Genomic DNA, 19,030 nt, shown 5'->3' with positions numbered 1-19,030 from the left:
GATTTTCTTACAGAGCCAATTCAGAGCCTGACATTTCCGCCCACACAGCACAGCTCAGTGACAGGCAATAAGACACAGCAGCAATATGAGCAACATGAGACTCCAGAGGAATAAACAATATATTTCTTCTGTCAACAAAAATATATGCCTCTCTTTATTCCTTTCATAAGTCTCACACAATTATTAATGCACTGGGTTTGTGTGGCAGGGTGGCTGCAGGGGTGGCATCTGTGAGAAGCTGCTGGAAGCTTCCCCCATGTCCTACAGAGCGGCTGCAAGGGGGTAACACCTCTGGAAAACAGATTTAAGAATGGGGGTAAAACTGCACAGCTGCAGGCAGGAGAGAGGAGTGAGAATATGTGAGAGGAACAGCTCTGCAGACAGCCAGGATGGGGGAGAAGGAGGGGAAGGAGATGTTCCAGGTGCCAGAGCTGAGATTCCCCTGAAGCCCAAGGTGAAGTCTAAGTAAAGCTGAGCCTAGGAAGAAAGGAGGGTAACAGGTCTTGAGTATAAACATTTCACTGTATTGCAAACTCTGCAGCTTGTAAACAAAACATCAGTCACAGCACAGTTCAGCCTCTCCCCACTTCAAGCCTGAACACATAAATCAACTTCTCTTCAATGTTAATGAATATTATTCTACTCACTTGCTCGTTGATCTATGAAACACTTATTGTCTCACTTCATAAAATACATTTCCTGCACACCAAGCATTTTTCTCTATAACATCCCTGCTCATTAGTATAAGAACAGTATTTTATCTGTTTTCATGTATAGAAAATCTGGGACCAGGCTTTCAATGAAAGCACTGGAAAATGTGTGAACGGGAAGTAGGGGTTACTAAAAACAGAAACAACAAAAACTGAGTGAGGACAAAGTTTCAGGAAGTCACAATAGTCATGACAGGGCAATGCTAGGAGTAACATCATCCACCTCAGACAGTTCTGCCATAATATCATGTTTGTTTCTCAAACATTCACCTGAGTTCCTGTCAAAATTAGTCCAATACAGCAGTGAAAACCAGTACAGTGTTCTTTTCCTTGGGAGATAACAGACAACTTAGCACCATACCCAACATTTTTTACCCTTTCCGTAGCTGAAGGAATTTAAATACAAGGAGGTGTAAAAAGTGACCATGTCTGTTGTAAGCTGGGTTTAACTACTCGCAGTCACTGCTGGGAGGAGTTCATCCATTGCAGAGTTCCTGTCACACACAGTAAGAACCAGAAAACAATCATACAGCAGAACAGGGAAAAAACTAAAAGCCGTGTTAGTTTATTATTCACTTCAAAATACAGGAGATTACAAAGATTCTGGAAGAGAGGGAACATTTGTCAGTGTCATCCTGAGCCTTCCTGCACAGCTCTTTCAATCTGCCTCTGTTCCCCCTCAAACAGAACTGCCAGGAGTGCAATAAATCTCTCACATTCCCAGCTTGGAGGGATCCTGTCATGACCTCTGGGAGATGACACAAATCAGATTTGTTCACAGCCCAACCCAGCAACATCCACAGCTCAGCTGAGCCCCTCGGGTGAGACACAAATGTGGAGTCCAAATTTAGAGAAAGAAGAAGAGATCCTCTCTTAATCTGCTCCACATATTGAGCACAAGAGATGTGATAAAAGAGGTGCCACAGTCACTGGGAGGTCAAAGCACTCAGCATCTTCCAGGAGGTGATCACCCTCCCTGGATCAAGGCATATTCATTTTTTCCTTAGGGGCCTGCATAACTTTTCTCCCAACAAAATGAAACTGCAGCTACCCACATTAATTTTCCCTAGGCTGAAGCTTTCAAATGTGAATTTTTCTGCCTCAGATCAGAGGGTCCTGATGCCGTCACTAACTAGTGAGAAACTTCCTGTGAATATTTATTAAAAATCCACTGTGGCTTAATATACTTCAATAAAACTAGCTCTTTTCCTCCTAAAGTAAAATTCCTCTTAAACCATAAGTTCTCCTGCTGCTTCAGTTTGCTGGAAAGTCCATGATGTTAAACCCATCCATGGCTGCTTCGGTTTTTATGCAAATTCCAACCATCAGAGTTATATAAGGGCTTATGCAATGAAAAGAAATATAATACACCAACCTGCCCATGTCACTGAGAGTTATTTACAAGAGCTATAATCCAAAGTTCTGCTTTGCTTTATATTTAAGGGCCTACTGCACAGGCAAAATGTCATATATGCCCAAAATTTGCTTTCAGTCACTTTCCCCTCCCAAAGAAAAAGAAAACTACAATTCAGCTGCCTGCTGAAGGCTATTCCTTAGTCAGAGTCCATGCAAAATTGTATTAGAAGCTTTGAAGTTAAAACATGAACATTGACTACCAGGGAGGGCCCTAAAGACAAAGACATTTACTGGATGTAAATGTTCAGTGAAGACAAAGGTCACCTTCTACTTTCCCAAAATCAAACCATGTTGGAAACTCCACATCCTGCTTTCAAGTTTTGCTTCAGAGCTGAAATCTTTTCATGGAAGGAATCAGCAGTGAAATATTATTAACCTTGGTGATTGATTATGTTGTAATGGCCAAGTTATGATAACCTCAGAGGCCATGGGACTGCAGAGCCTCAGCTGGTGGGACACGGGAATCTGATTCATCCCAGCTCCAGAGCAGATGGGGCACGAGCAGAGGAGCTGCTGGGCAAGCCAAGCCTCCACCCTGCAGGAAATGAGGTTTTATCTCAATTGGTGACTTTGGACCAAATCAAGCAGGAAACAAACCCTTTTGAAAATGCCCACAAACTGGAAATTCCCAGAAAGATCACTTCAGAAACATCAAAAAACTTCCAGAACACCATTCCCAAGTTCCCAAGGCTGCAGCTGATCAGTGACATCGTCTCTGGCAGCAGCAGCAGCAGCAGCATCTGCACACAGCAGCTCCACACAGTAGCTGTGGGAGCTGCCGAAGCTCCCTGGCTCCTGTGCAGAGGATGCTGAGGACACCCTGGGAATGCTGCCCAGAGCCACAGCTCCACTGCAGGGAGTGCAGGAGCTCCAGCAGCCCGGCCTCAGCCAAGCTCTCAGTGCTTCCAGACACAGAAATCACTGTGGAGTTCAGGCTCCCAGCACTTCCCTGCTTTCAGCTTTGGAAGGGGTAGCCCAAGGCCACCAGCTGGAGTTTGGAGCCCCCAAGCCCTGGACAGAGAGCTCCAAGGCAGAATTGCCTGGGTTGAGCTGCTCCAGGAACCAGGCAAGTACTCTTCAAATGCGGTAACTTCAACCTAAACATGTCAGGATGTGTCATTTCCAGCTAAACTTTGATCAATTAATCTCCAGCTAGCATGGAACAGTGATACAAACCCCAAAGGCTTTACTCTCCACTGCTTACCTTCATCCAAAGTCATTTGTATTTATGACAGGGAAAAGAGTTTATCCAGACCAGCTTTTGGATCATGAGATAAGCATCTGACAGCATTATTTACAGATAAGAGAAATTCAGCAGCAATGCCTTTGGCTACTCTCTGTGCCCTGGCTGCTCCCTTCCACCTCTGTACCACAAGGAGCCTCCTCAGATCTCCTGGCAACTGTTCACAGCTGAGATGAAGAAATGTCAAACTTTGAGAATAAGCTGGAGTTTGTGTTCAGTATAGAAAGGTAAATCATGTACTGAGAGCAAGGCAAAGACAAAGTGTGACCTCTGTATTTGCACATCTGCTTCAGTTCACACTCCAAGGGAGATTTGTTATTAAAAACTTCAGGTAACTGATCTGCATTTTGAAGAATGTGAAGGAAAAGCTGCCCAGGAGCCACAGCAGGAGAGTGGGACACTTGCTCTTGGTTCTGCAGTGAAGATTAAGGTCTTCAGAGAAGAATCAGTTCTTTTCTGCCTTTCTACTCAGTCATCCAGTGCCCTGAAGGTCCCTTATTTACTTCTCACTCCTTTTAACAGAGGGTTTCAATGAAGTTTTTCATGTTTCTCCAACCTTTTTTCTCCTTGTTGAGCACATTACTTACTTGGAACACGTGAGATATTTTAATGCAACACTGCAATTACATTTCTTTTGCATTTTACACTTAAATGATCACATGAATTAAAAAAGGAATGCACAGAGGTCTGAGTGGATGGGGAGGGTGGTCTGGTTTCCAGAGCTTGAGCTGGGGTCTTCTCCAGGCCCTTTTTTCAGCAGTTCACTGCTCTGGTGACCCTTGTTCCCAACTGTACCTTTGAAATCTGGTCACTACAGCAGAAAGCCGAACTTCATTACCCATAAAGTCAAAAATTGAACCTGAATCAGAATTTTTTCCCCACTGCAACAGCTGTTCTGGCCCAGAGTGATTTGAAAAACGTAAAAGCCTTTCAAAGTACTGCCAAATGAAAGTTCTTGATTAGTAGATCCCAACCAATTAATTATCCCATCATCACCACACAGATCCTTTAGACTGAAGGAGGTACATAGGGATGATTTAGGGCCATACTTACCTTTTATAATTCATTTTAAAACAGTCTCACAGACAGAGGTCTGTATTTATCCAAAGAATCTTAATGTGTTGGCTAAACTTAATGAAGAGATTTAGGTTAATGCACCTCATCTATCCTGTTAAAGTAGCAATTATGCATCTGGAAGAAAAGTGTTTCCAGGGCCCCTGAAGTCCGTGCCAGTAAAGCACCAACTGCAGCTGCAGTTTACGAGAAAAGAAGAACAACAACTCTACAATTTACAAACCAGGTTTATAGACTAAATATTCCCAATGCAGACATTTCATTGATAGAACTGTGGAGACAGGGAGATCATCTCATCTAGTAAAAAAAAACCTCAACCACCCCAAAATCTCACATGTGTCTCTAAACACGTGTTTTGAAAATACCAAAGAACTGTGACATTTTTGCTCTGCCAGAAAAATGATCACATCTTGATTGAATACTTTTCCTTCCCATTTCCTTTTCCAAGCTGAAATGTCAACTATTTTAAGTAAAATCCGAATATTACCCAACCACAAAGCAGAAGAGAACCTTGATGCCGCAGCTGTCCCTGAAAAGGCACATTCCAGTTCCACACTTGCAGTTTTACCAGGAAGAAAACAGAGATGAAACCTTTCCAAGTGCTTTGCTGCCTAATGACACAATCACCAGCATGTTATTAAAGCTCAACACCCTGACACTGCAGTCATTATATCTGCAAACACCAAGACATTATGGCAGGAGAAAACAATCCTTTTATTGAAAGCAAAGACGTCTCTTTGTGACAGGTGAATGTTTTACTCCTGAGATGAACCCCATATACATAACTATTTCTATGCAGTTTTCATGTTCTATTTACACAATTTGCTGGCTAAAATGGCTTTAACAGTCAATCAAGGGCTCAAGTATTAAGCTGCAGAACAGAAGAAAATTATATTGTGTTATTGAAGTCAGGTAGATAAACAACAACTCCTGATTGTGATGATACCATTATGAACCTCAGGATGAACAGGAGAGAGAAAACATTCACTTGGTTTCATATTCTAAATACTTGCTGAGATTCATGTATAAATAGATGAAAAAACAGAGAGGGTTATTGTGTAATATTTTAATATCATAAAGCCAAATTTATTCAAACCAGGAAAAAAGGAAAGTGGGGTTTATGTCTTGTGTGGAGTACTGCCTTACTGAATTTGTGTTTATTATTCTGACAAGCTACAAAAATAAAAGATATAAATACAGAGACAACAGTAAATGTGTATCTCTTCTTTTGCAAGCAAACTGTCACAATATTATGCTCATTAAAAAGCTTTCTAAAACTAATAGCTCAGTGAAACACCAGACTTAATGGTTTGAGATAAATATCTTGCAACAGAGCTGTTTAAGCCACTGTAAAAACAAACCTCTTAAACAGCAGAAGCACAAACAGCAAGCAAACAACAGAGAACCTGTGTTCCCTGAAGTCACTTTGCAGCTTTGCACTGACTCCAGGAAGAACTAGATCAAAATAAAGCTTTCACTTAGTTTATATTTCCTTTGGGGCTGAATCTTCCTTTATTTTCTTGCTAAACCCAGCCAAAGATGGACTCATCCTAGAGAAAAAAAAAGTGATAAAATTGAATTGGTCCATTCCCATTAATATAAAGAAAAAAGTGTCTGTATCAAGTGGGACAAATAAAGACTGTTCAGATTATTCAGATTATAATTTAGACCATCAGGGAAGGATTTAGCTCAAGCAGAAGGCAAAATACACCTCCCTTTTCCTTGGCAAAGCACAGACCCCTCCCTGTGAGGATGGAGCTGCTCTGGTCCCCAAATCACTGAAATCTTGAAAAAATTTGAGCTCAATGTCAGTAATACTTTAGAATATAACTGGCATTTATTATAATAACATTAAACAAGATCAATGCATGTTTTTAATATTATTAATTTGCTTATTTTAAGGTTTTTTGGCCTTTAATGGACTGTCTACATACCCTGTCCAGGTATGCCCCATTCTGTGACCTCTGGATCCTGTCAGAGCCTGCAGGAGAACATCAGGTGGAGGAAAATCATCATTTGCAGTCACATGGAATCTAATCTTAATTGCAACATTCCAAGGAGTAAATAGGCAGCATTAAAATTCAAGTAGACTTTTGTTCTCTCAAAAAAAATCTCTATTTATAGAGGTAATAAAATGCAGCATTAATTTTCCAAATTTATTAATCTAGGGAAAAAAAAAAGAAGATAAAAATAAACCCAGTTTATTCAGAGTTGTTGATCCCTATCTAAATATCTTCTAGAATTATTCCATTTGCTTCCTGATTAATGAAAAATTCAGATCAATAGGAGACTTATCTCCTAGATTTGATGTTGGGCAAAATCTGCTAATTAGAAAGAAGGTATTAGAGTTGATGGTTTTCACTGAAATACAGCTTAATAGGAGATTCTCAGTTAAAGCTCCTGAGAAAGGGGTAAAATTACAATTAAGGCTAGAGTAAGAGGGGAGGAGGAGGGATTGTTTGGCTGGTGAGGTTTTTCAAGTCACTGGAAATTATATATAAAGAAAATGATCTTTCTCTAAAAGAAATGACTGGCTGAAAAGGGGACAAGCCCTGTCCATAAATCCAAGGTGAAAAGCACACGGTGATCCATAACAAACAGAAAATCAGCCATTATGGGAAGATGGCAAAGCCACCCAGGAAATCCTATATAAGCAGGATTTTGGGCTTTATTTCTTACAATAACTTGAAATATAATAATCTATTAAAGATTTCTCCTCCTTTTTTCTTGACACTTGTTCTTCTTTCTCTTGAGATCAAGCAAACATAAATCCAGGAAGATTTTTTTTTTTTTTAAATTCACTGTCCTACACATCCATGGATGTGTGTGTCTTACACATAGATACAACATGGATATCTTAATGTATATCCAACATATACATGAATAGCTTTGCACAAACACTTCTGCAGTGATCTCAGCTGTGGGAGAAAGCACGTGGAACAGCTTCCATGGGAGGAGAGATTTATTAGATTGGAACTTCTTAGCACAGAAATATGACAGAGACCAATGGAATCTTGAATATGAATAGCACATAATGAATAATTAATGTCATATCATAATTCCAGAATTAATCAGGAATCGGGTTTCAAACCAACAGATTACACACAATGCAGAATATTCGCACAATAATTGTGGAGGAAGTTGTTGAAGCATATTTCAGTGGAATTTCTTCTGTTCAAGAACATCCACTGGAGTAGAAATCTCTGTTCTGAACCAGAATTGAACTTCTTTTGTTCTCACGAAGAAGATTTTTTAGGGAGTACTTTCTTGTCATGTGTGTGGAAATCTAATCCAGCATTTTACAAAATAAGGCACTGGCAGGAGTGGTCCTACATTTGGGATACACCCCAACATGTGGAAAACTTCCATCAGCACCAATGCAAGGGAAGAAAAAGTGCTGTGGGTGAAAGTGGCATTTTTTAACTTGCCTGGTAGCTCTTCATGGATTAGTGTATTCTTTTTCCTAATAATTCATCCAACTGTGAGGCCAGAAATTCCAATTCCATTTGTAAGCATACACTGTATTATCTTAAATTGTGCAGCAGCTACAATGCCTCTAATTGAAATTGGCTGAATGCAGAGCACCAGTTTTAATTCCCAAGTCATTTTCCAGTAATGAAAGAGCTGCATTCAGGGCACAGAGTGAGAACACGTTCGATGGTTTTGTTAAATTGTGTTACAGCAACCTTTGGGGAGCATGTAATTTATTTATTGTATGTATGAAATCAACCACTATTTTCCTACATGAAAAAATAAATTATTATTCATACTACTGCCTTGGACCCATCTGTGAATAAGTTTAATTACATATTTCACATGTTCAGAAAAACTTGCAGATGTTTTATGTGCATGTCTTTAATGTCAGGCTGTAGCAAACACTTCCACCATCCTTCCATCAAATTAACACATACAAGACCCTCCATGAAACAAAAGGGTTTTTTCCTAAAATCTGGTGGTGCCTAGAGCATGGAATGAATTCCATTTGTGAGCTGTAAAACCTACTACCCAAAACAAACAGCCAAATGGCCTTTAAACCTTGGGATCTTCACTTGTATTAACAATTTGTTTTCTCTAGTAAAGTAAAACCTTATCAGTTCATTTCCTACCTTCTCCATCAACCTGGCTGCAGGTCATCAGTCGACTTCTGAACCTCTCATTTTCCTCAAGCATTTTTGAAATCACTTTCCATACCTTGTGCCAGACTTTGGACTGAAAGATAAAGTGTGAAGCATATTAAAAGTTTGCATTAAAACATCTATAATACAGAACTTTGAATTCCCTACAATTACTATGAAATCCAGCTGGAGTTTTTTTTGTTGAAGACTAGGAAAGAAGGGAAGAAGTGAGAGATATATATATGTGGGATATATGGAAGAATCACCTCTATTTAAAAGTCAGAAACATAAATTCCTACATGATTTTTCACTTGAGATTTCCACCTCCTTTCTTGCCTAGAGCTATTGTGTTTATCCAGGACTAGAGAAGTGCCCTTCCAGATAAGCAAAACTCATGAAAACGTGTGCAGAGCCATTATGCTCTCTTCAAAATCCAAAACAGGAGGAGAAAAAAAAAAATTGTGTAGTTTTCCAAGAGCAAAAAGTTTCCCATGTGGTCCCTCAGCAGCAGCATAACTGAGGCCCCAAATTCAGATTCCAGAATAGCAATGCTCTTGCCTATTTCATATCAAATCCACATTAATTTGTTTTATAGATGTTGAAAAGCTCTACTTTAGAGGCATAAAACTCTGTCCATAGTGGGCACATTCCAAAATTGTTCATCAAAAAGGTGAAACTGGAATTGTGGACAAAAGCATTCAGGCAGAGGTAGCCTAACAAATAGAAATGGCTGTTGACACACTGATGTTTGGACTTTTGCTGGACCCCATCTGAGAAACTTGTTTAAATCTAAAGATAATTCCTTTCTCGAGAACATTTATTGCTAAAACATTCTATATATTCCTCATTGTTTTTGAAAACTATTCAGTGCACAGGAGAGCCATATTCCAGGATGTTATTAACTGTTCCTCTACAGTTGGTAGCATTTTGCTGTTTTTAAATCAAGTATCTATGACATGACTCTGTTCTAGTCCAGCTGATTACTTGTACTTCACACATTACAGAATCTCATAATGAGTTACTGCTTAACAAATGTCCCCCTTAAAATTTCAAGCATTTGTTGAACTACTGAGCAGGAACAGAAACACATTTGTGAAGCAGAAGGTAATTCTGCATTGCTCCAAGGATGGCATTAATAGCTCGGGTTCCTGCCTTCGCTTATTTGTAACACGTGGGATTTCTTTGTTTAAAACACGAGAGGAAGAGGAGCTGCAGAGCTTTTTCCTGCTGGGTTTCACCCCCAAGGTGTTCTGCACCCTGGCCCCAATCCAGCAAAGCATTTCAGTACAGGCTTTAAGTCAACAGCATACTCTCATTTTTCAAGGTAAGCACACACTTAAGTGCTTTATTGAATAAGAGCCAGAATTTTAAAGCCTCCAGAGAGGGAAGATAATACCATTTTTTCTTTTCTGTAAGTAAGGTTTTCAGTAACAGGCTAGCAATTCCATCTTTTAATCTCCCTCATGCTTTCACACACAGAGAACAAGCAGCTTTCTCAAATGCCAAGGCAGCTAATTGAGCTGCCACACTTTATACCTTTTTCTTCTTTCGTTTAATGACTTTATCAACGTTTCTTGAAGGGACGGGAAAGTCAAAAATGTCAGCCTTAGCCTCTTGAGGGTCACCTAGAAGGAGTTTAGAAAGCATTTTTTGAGTATTTACAGTATGTTCCTAAGGAAGATGCTGATCACTGGCACAGGGTACCCAGAGGAGCTGTGGCTGCCCCTGGATCCCTGGAAGTGTCCAAGAGAGGCTGGATGGAGTTCTTAACAGCCTGGTCTAGTGGAAGGTGTCCCTAGAAGGGGGTGGAACTGGATAACCCTTAAGGTGCCTCTGAACCCAAACCACTCTATAATTCCAGAGGGATCCTTATTTCTGGTCACCTTACAGGGTATCAATCCTTACACCCTGCAGCTTGTCCCCTTCTTCTTTACTCCAATACAACCGTGGGGCAAATGAGTGTCTCTCAAACGCCACAAAACAGATTTCAAAACTACACAGCACCCACATATTAGACAACAGACTTTTGGGAGCTTTTAATTTCCTCTCTTTCCGAGAACTGGATACAGCAATCGAGGTGTGACCTCATCAGTGTCCAGAACTGGGGAAGAATCACCCCCCCGTGTTTTGCTGGCCCCGCTATTCCTGGTACAGACAATCAAGACAACACTTTAGTCACCTCCAGCCCTCAGGGAGCCCGACACACGGGGGCTGTTCCCGGGTCTCACGTACCGCTGCTGGTGCGGCTGCCGGCTCTCCCCTCACCGCTCCCCGCTCTCCCCCCGCTGCCGCCCGGCCCGGGGCTGGGCCCGGCCCGCGGCTCCGGGGCGGCCCTCGGGGCCCCAGCCCGGCCCGGGGAGCTGTGCCCGGGGCTCTGCCAGCCGCCCCGGCCCAGGTGGATCACGGTGCTGCTGCGGTGCGAGCCGAAGCTGTTCACATACACGAACTGCATGGGCGGGCGGGCGCAGCGGGCGCGGCGAGCGCGCTCCCTCTGTGGTGGGGCCGCGGGCATGAGGGGAACCGGGGCTGGGCGCTGTGAGGGTCGCCGGGGATTGAGGCTTAGTGAGGAGAAACGAGGGTCGGTGTGGGGAACTGGGGCTGAGGGGAAGCGGGGGCTGAGAGGAACCGCAGCTGCGGGGGCGGCGAGGGGAGCTGGGGACCGAGGGGTCGGTGAGGGGAGCAGGGGCTGAAGGGCGGGGAGGGGAATCGCGGGTCAGTGAGGGGGGTAGCTTGGTGAGAGGAGCCCAAGGTTGTGAGACCAGCCGGGACTGAGGGGAGCCGGGGGTCGGTGAGACGAGCTGGGGACTGAGGGGCTGGATGTCCCCCTGTCCCTGGGCCAGAGCTAGAGTTTAGCACACATTGTGCTGCCCGAAGCCATGTATTGATAAATTTCATGCAAGTTATTGATCTGTTTGTACCAGTGGTAAGTGGACTCTGCGCTGAAGGTTGTTTGATGTCTTGTTTGCCTCTGCAGCAGGAGAACCGCTGGCATCCCTTTGGTGTGGGTGCTGCTGCAGTGCCTGCACTGATAGAAGGATTTCCTCTCCAAACGGTGCACCCACTCCAGCCACACACGGAGCAGTAATGAAACATCAAATACCTGTTTTGTCCTTCAGGCAGCGACAGCTGTGTGACACAGGATGCCTGGCGGGGTCAGTCTGGTACATGCAGCTCCTCATGGCTTTGTTGGATATGGATAGTGACAACTGGAATTCTCAAACCACTCAAGAGCTCAAGTCATAGAATCATGGAATGGTTTGGGTTGGAAGAGACCTTAAACCCCATCCAGTTCCATTCCCTGCCACGTGCAGGGACATCTATCCCAGGCTGCTCCCAGCCCTGTCCAGCCTGGCCTTGGGCACTTCCAGGGATCCAGGGGCAGCCACAGCTTCTCTGGTCACCTGTGCTGGGGCCTCACCATCCTCACAGAGAAAGATTTACATCAAATCCCACTGATGTTTTCTTTGTCACTAAAATACTGCTCCAGATTACTTCCCAGAGTTCAGTTTGTGCAAGGTTGTAAATTAGAAATAATAAATTCTATGAAAATACCGATTTTTCCTAATTGTTTCAGCAGCACTGGCAGCATGAATGGTGTTGCCCTCGGGAATGGATCCAAAGAGACCACGAAGCAAACTGTGGTCATTCCAGAGAAGGGTATGGAGCTGGGGAAGGGGCTCAGCCTGGAGAAAAGGGGGATCAGGGGGGATCTTCTGGCTCTGCACAGCTCCCTGCCAGGAGGGGACAGCCAGGTGGGCTACCATGATGAGAGGGAACAGCCCCAGGCTGGGCCAGGGGAGGCTCAGGGTGGACAGCAGCAGGAATTTCCCCATGGAAAGGGAGCTCAGGCACTGGAAGTGCCCAGGGAGGGTTGGATCCCATCCCTGGGGGTGGCACTCGGTGCTCTGGGCCGGGCTCGGTGGTGCCGGAGCTGTTTCCCCCTCAGCGCTTCCCGGGCCGGCGCAGTGCGGGCGGGCCCCGGCAGGTGGCGGCCGCTCCCGCCGAAGCGGCGCTGGCCCGGCGCGGCCTGCCGAGCATCCGCGGATTGCCGCTATTGTACACACTGCCGGCAAAAGGCATGTCCCCTATGCAGCTGCAAGCGAGGAAAAACAACTCGTACAGGCACAGCTTGTGACAGTTCGCCAGAGTAATTTGTTGTTTCCCAGTTATAAAAGGGCATCTCCTGCAGGCTCCAAAGGGTGCGGACGAAAAAGGAGGTTGCAGGTGTGACACAATCTCTGAGCCTTGAGATGGACTGTGACCTCAAATATCAATTGTGACCTCCCATATCAGGGAAAGGTTCTTTCCCCAGAGGGTGCTGGCACTGCCCAGGCTCCCCAGGGAATGGTCCCGGCCCCGAGGCTGCCAGAGCTCCAGGAGAGCTTGGACAGCGCTCCAGGGATGGAGCTGGGATTGTTGGGGGTCTGTGCAGGGCCAGGAGCTGGATCAATGACCTTTGTGGTTCTCTTCCACTCAGGATATTGTGGTTCTACAATTCTCAATTCCACTCCTTCACAAACCCAGACTCCCTCCTCCTCTGTCAAAACCTGCACTAACCAACTGTACCAGTGAGGCTGCAGCCAGTGAGTTCAGTTTGGGATACTAAACCCAAAAGCTTCATTAAAAAGGTCCTGGCCTACAAACTTCACCAGGTCCATCCATCCCAAAGCCCTGGTAAAGAAATCCCTTCTTTAGCTTCAATGCTGCCCACACCACCACCCCCCAGTGAATCCTCACACACAAACCTAAAGAGCCCCCGTGTTCATTCCATGACTGTCTCTGCATTGTGCAGGAACACTCGCTGCTGTATCTGCCAGGGCAGGAGCTGCCTGTGCCAGCTGGCAGCTGCTTCCTTCCTCCGGCCTCCTCGGGGCACCACGGCTGCCAAGGCAGTGGTTTCTCAGCACCTGTACTCACAGAAATGCTTCCACCCTGCTAATACAAACACACAGACCTCGTGGGGCACATTTTGTCCACTTTTCCCAACAGCACATTTGCCAGCGCTTTGATCTCAAATGCAAATTCAGCTCAGATCCTTTCTAGGATCTGCTGCTACTCAGAAAAATCAATGCCACCTAAAATCTCTCTGCAGATCTGTCAAGTTCAGCTATTTTAGCTGCACGCTGCTCTTCACCCACCTTTCCACATGTGTGAACTGACTACCAGCTGGCCACTATCTCTGTGTGAATCACTCTGAGCAAACATCTCAGCTTTTCACCACAGCTGCAACTGTCTGGTTAAAACCAGCCCAGATTCCAGATTTCAGCCTGCACCTCATCGTGCGCTTGCTTTGTGCTCCAGTGGCAGCTCCTCCATCTCACGACTTGAGCCGGTTCCTGAATTCCATTGTTTCAGTTTTGCTTTGGCCAAGGATGTGTCATCATCCGTGAGCTCTGACAGCCCTTTTAAAATGAGGCAGTTTCTGGTGCCTACAGCCGCTGCCAAGGAGAAGGAAGGAGCCATTGGGACATTGCTGCATGCATGGTCGGTGATTCCCTGCAAAAACCCACCCTTCTGCTGCTGGTGGAGATTTAGCTTTCTCTGAGTGTTCTTTGCAGTGGAAAGTACTGACATGATTCCACAGAATTCATGGAAACACAGAATGGGTTGGGTGGGACCTTTAAAGATCATCTCATTTTGGCCATTCAGGGACACCTTCCACTGTCCCAGGCTGCTCCAAGCCCCATCCAACCTGGCCTTGGACACTTCCAGGGATCCAGAGGGCAACCTGTGCCAAGGCCTTCCCATCCTCACAGGGTGAAATTTATTCCATACATCTCACCTAAGCTCACCCTAAAATTCAACATACGCCAAGCAAGGCCATTGCTCATTAACTGTAACATTATCTTGATCAACTGCAAAGGGTGAATACATCTGAAGTAAGATTCTGACACTGTGAACAGGGAAAAGTGTGCTCATTCTGACAACAGCTGCACTCAAACCTTGTTAATTATACCCTCTGCAGTAGCACAAACAATTATTCTATCACCTTCATTTTCACAGAATATTTAATAAGTCACTGGAATGAGGGATTTCATTAGTATGTGGTTACTGCACAAAAGACACTGGGGACCATTTATTAGTGTAACTAGGAATCATTACAAAAACAAAAGTCATGCCTTCAGCTTCTTCTTAGTTGTAAAATTTCATCATTTAGCCTGGCTAAATGGGGTAGCAAAGAGAGAAAATGGAACAGCACCTGCATTTCACAGCAGTGAACCTGCACAGCTCCCACTGCTTTACAAACCACACACATGGGAATCCCTTCCTCCACACCACTCATAAGGAGAAGCCAGTTCTCCCATCTCTTCATGCTGTGCATAAAAATATTGAGCAGACTATAAACTGTGTTACATAAAAGCCTGAGCCTCCCCTAGAGAGATTCCCAAATCAGTGAGAAGATCCATAGGCTTTACAGCAAAACCCACGTCAAGGAGATCAAACCCTCTGGCTTAGCAGAACTTTGTGTTACAGCATTTCAACAGATTGCCAATTGGAAATAAAACTATAGGGAAAACTCAAGGAGACAAAATGAGCCCTGATATTGCACCAGAATGACACAGCATGATTTCCAGGAAAGGCTGGTAGTCAAGTGGATGAAGCAGAAGGCAGGTGAAGATTTCACTTGCTCTGATTTCATTTTCCAAATGAAAAATGAACTAAATGTTAAAGTTACTGGTATTTGTTTCCAAATTGGAGACAGGGAAACTTTCCCAAGCTTTAGGCGGCAGAGACTATGATATTAAAGATTAAAAGTCTCCTGTTCAGGGGAATGTGCAGTTAGATCCTGAGAGAACACACAGCTGAGGAAGTTCAGCCCTTCCTGCCATTACCCTCCAGATACTGAAAGAATCCTGGTCCATGCAGATGTAAAATGCAAAAATCTCCAAATCATCCCCAAATTCAGCATTAATGTAGATAACCCAAGATCAAGCACAGAAAGCTCATGATTTCTTACTTCTCCTCTGAGATCCAACAGGATCCCAGGCCAAGGCGTGACCACCAATGCACCTGGCTGCAGGAGTGCCCATCCCTGGAGGTGTCCCAGGAAGGGCTGGAGGTGGCACTCAGTGCTCTGGGCTGGGGACAAGATGGGCATCGGGCACAGCTTGGACCCCATGGATTCTGAGGTCTTTTCTGACCCAAAAGGTTCTGGGATTCTCAGCAGCAAGGCCACCCTCTAATGGCACTGAGCATCCCCTCCTCCCTCCCCCAGAGACAGCAGGCTGCTGCCAGGGAAGGAGCAGAGCAGGGCTCTGTCTCCATGGATTGCTCTCTCTGCAGAGAAAATGGCAGCAGTCACTGCTTTGTTCTGCCCTCACATTCCTCCACAGACACCCCCTGTGACAGCAACGCTTGAGCAAATTCCCTTTCCACTGACTGAAGAGCTGGGCTGATTTTGCCAGTGTGTACAGAGCATCTGTCCGTGCACAGCTGGCCCAGTGCAGCAGAGCTGGGGGCTACTGCTGCTGCTTCCAGGAGAATCCCTCAGAAACTTAAGGGATCCCACTTAAACTCAGAAACACTCGGCATGAACGAGCTCCCAACCCAGCCCAGCACTCAGCATCAGCTTAAAGCCACAAGCAGTGCCTTGCAAAGTGACACTTGGCCAAACTGACAACTTAATGCACAGCAAGGCCTGAACAATCCCTGGGCAAACTGATCCTGCTCTGTGAGTCAGCAGCGATGTCAGGTGGTGATTTACACTGAGCAAACATTTTTTTTCAAGCCTTGCATTGGAGAAGACTGGCAGGTTTGTTTTTTTTTTAATGCATTGCTCTCCTTCCATGGATTTCAGATCTTGTCTGAGTTACTGAGGCACACAGTCTGTGTCCACTGCATTTACCCCATCACTCTGCCATTTGAAACCAACGTTTTTCACTCCCATGAAAATCAATGCAACTCATAGTTTTGGGATAAAAAAAAATATTCCATGGCTAAGAGGAATAAAACTATGTCCCTTTTAAACATTAAGAATAATACAAACCCAAAAATGTGTCCTCACAGTCATCCTTGACCTGTGCAGTGCCCAGAGGAGTTAATCTCAGCTTTCATGACTCACCAAAATTAAATTTCAGGAGGAAGAATACAATCAAACACTGACTTAACACATCTCTATATTTTATGTTTAGCAGGAGGACTGAGAATTTTGGACCAGCAAATTTAGTGGAGGAACGTTAACGGAACACGGTCTCCCACGCTCCATAAACAAAGTGACTGAGACAGCTTCCCTTAGGGAGAGATGCATTCAAATAAATCAGCATTTAGTATTAAATTGTCTCTCTGACAAGCCCTACAAGAAGTCAGGAAATTATAGTTCCTGTGCCATGAAAACAGGTGATATCTGATGGCATCAATCAGAGCATGGGGATGCAGGAAGACTTTCAGTGATGTATTCAGAGCACTGATTCACCCCCTTCAGTTCCTCTGAGTGCACAGACAGCTGCGAGGATATTCTTATCCCACAGGCTGTTTTTCACTCTGACAAACTGAATCAGCTCATTTCACACAGGGAAAAGGATGGCAGCGCTTCTCCTCATCTCCCCTTTCCGAGGCTATGACTCGTCCCAGATTCCCTGGAGCCGCACGGAGCGTTTTGGGAGAGTCAGGACTGAGCAGAAAGTGTCCCAAAACAACCTGACAGCTCAGAGCCCATCCCGGAGATCAGCTTAGCCTTGAAATCAGGGGGAGATTGCTTCCATCCACCTCCTGCACCCGCCTGGAATGTGGCAGCTCCTTCAGGGCAAGTGGCACCTGAGAGAGCTCGGGGGAGTGTGATGGGGGCAGCTCCTGGTGGAAGGAAAAAGCTGGGATTCACACACGGTGGGAATTGGGGAATTCCACCCAGCAGGGCTTACCTCCATCTTCTGGAGTCTGCCTGCAGCTTTTACTTACAGCTTCAGTGCAAAGTGAAACCCAAAACGGATTTGTTGTGTCATCTGCCCAAGAAACCAGCAATTTAGAATCAGCCCATCACTCCCAACAGTGATTATTCGGAGTTTTGAATGATCCAGACCTTTCCCCTTATTGATTTCAATGTTTTAGGGTCTGCCTAGTAAGAAAACTTAAACATTCACCAAGTATTCCGCAATCTTCAGAACAGGAGAATTTTAGAATGAATATACACTATAATCCCCAGCTGTAAATCAGATATTGGATCCTGAGAAACTCTCTTAAGTTTGCAGGACTTTGAATTAGAGTCAGGCAGGGAGTGCCCTGTTTGTGAAGGATGTTGGGATTCCACCACCACAGCATCCAAAGCCTTAAACCTTCCATACTCCAGGACCAGATTTCAAGTCTGTCACACTTGCATGCATCCCAGCTTTCTGTTCTAACAGTCATGGCAAGGGAATTGGGAATATCTGCGTGGAACCACCAGCAAAGCTTTGCATTCCTGTTAAAAAACAATTTCCAAAGGCAGAAGCTGCTCCACTGCACCAGATGAAGGCAAAAGCAAGTGGAGTGATCAGCACTGGCAGAACTAATCCCATCAGAGCTGCAGGATCTGCGGAGCACCCACACAAAGGAATGAGACTCACCATCCACTGAGCATTTGCACCACAATTCCTTCAGTGATGGCACTCGAGATTAGCGGCACAACTGGAGATTCCTTAAGCACCTGTTGAACAGCCCTTGAGGAGCACATCTGGAAGGTAGCAACACTTCACACGACTTTCCAGGTATTTCAAGCTTAGATATTTTACATTAAAGGCTGAAACAAGCAATTGTCTAAAATGTCAGATGCCTTCCCTCTGTTACTGTCAGATCACAAGGGTGAGACAATTAAAAGGATTCCTTGTCTGTCCCTGCCTCGCTGGGCTCTGCCCTGGCTCCGCTCTGGCTCTCTCTGTGTCCCACTGCTCCGTGGTCTCTGACAGCCTGAAGGAGCTGGGATTGTTCAACCTGGAAAAGAGAAGGATTTGGTTGACCCAGCTGTGGCCTTCCAGTAGCTGAAGGAAAGATGGAGAAAGACCCTTTTCCAAGGGATGGAGTGTCAGGACACAGGGAATGGCTTCACACTGACAAAGAGCAGGTTTAGATGGGATATTGGCAAGAAATTCCTCCCTGTGTGGGTGGGGAGGCCCTGGCACAGGTGCCCAGAGCAGCTGTGGCTGCCCCTGGATCCCTGGAAGTGCCCAAGGCCAGGCTGGACAGGGCTGGGAGCAGCCTGGGATGGTGGAAGGTGTCCCTGCCATGGCAGGGGCGGCTCTGGATGATTTTTAAGGTCCCTTCCAGCCCAAACCGTTGTGGGCTTACCTGTACCTCGGTGGTTCTCTCCTCACCTGCTCCATCTTCACCTCCCCAAGGAACTTCTGCTGCATCTGTGACCAGAACAGGGCAGCAGAACTTCCCCTAAAGCCCTTTTCACCCCACACTGCCCAACAAAATCCCCTCCCCAAGCCTCAGGAGCTTCGGCCACAAAGGAACGAGTTCCTACAGGAAGCTCAAAGTAAAAAGGTTAAGGAGAAACA

At 45.1% G+C, this 19,030-nt stretch overlaps 1 protein-coding gene across 3 annotated transcripts; it reads right to left on the bottom strand.

Moving 5' to 3' along the window:
* Nucleotides 1-166: 166 nt before the first annotated feature.
* C13H5orf47 (chromosome 13 C5orf47 homolog) lies at nt 167-11,122 on the bottom strand. 3 transcript variants are annotated; one of them, XM_058849068.1, is made up of 7 exons: nt 10,791-11,122; nt 10,095-10,183; nt 8,550-8,652; nt 6,378-6,424; nt 4,931-5,993; nt 1,086-1,204; nt 167-477 (listed from the first exon to the last, which is right to left on the bottom strand). In XM_058849068.1, the coding sequence occupies exons 1-5, from the start codon at nt 11,068-11,070 to the stop codon at nt 5,967-5,969; spliced, it is 546 nt and encodes a 181-aa protein (XP_058705051.1). In that variant the 5' UTR covers nt 11,071-11,122; the 3' UTR covers nt 167-477; nt 1,086-1,204; nt 4,931-5,966. The 3 variants fall into 3 exon arrangements, with proteins under 3 accessions (XP_058705051.1, XP_058705052.1, XP_058705053.1); XM_058849069.1 differs by lacking the exon at nt 8,550-8,652; XM_058849070.1 differs by lacking the exons at nt 167-477; nt 1,086-1,204; nt 4,931-5,993; nt 6,378-6,424 and adding an exon at nt 6,434-6,607.
* Nucleotides 11,123-19,030: the final 7,908 nt, after the last annotated feature.

The sequence above is a fragment of the Poecile atricapillus genome, chromosome 13 (assembly GCF_030490865.1).
Source record: "Poecile atricapillus isolate bPoeAtr1 chromosome 13, bPoeAtr1.hap1, whole genome shotgun sequence".
Taxonomy (NCBI): domain Eukaryota; kingdom Metazoa; phylum Chordata; class Aves; order Passeriformes; family Paridae; genus Poecile; species Poecile atricapillus.
The sequence above is the reverse complement of the archived record's forward strand: the minus strand, read 5'-3'. Positions and strand labels throughout refer to the sequence as shown.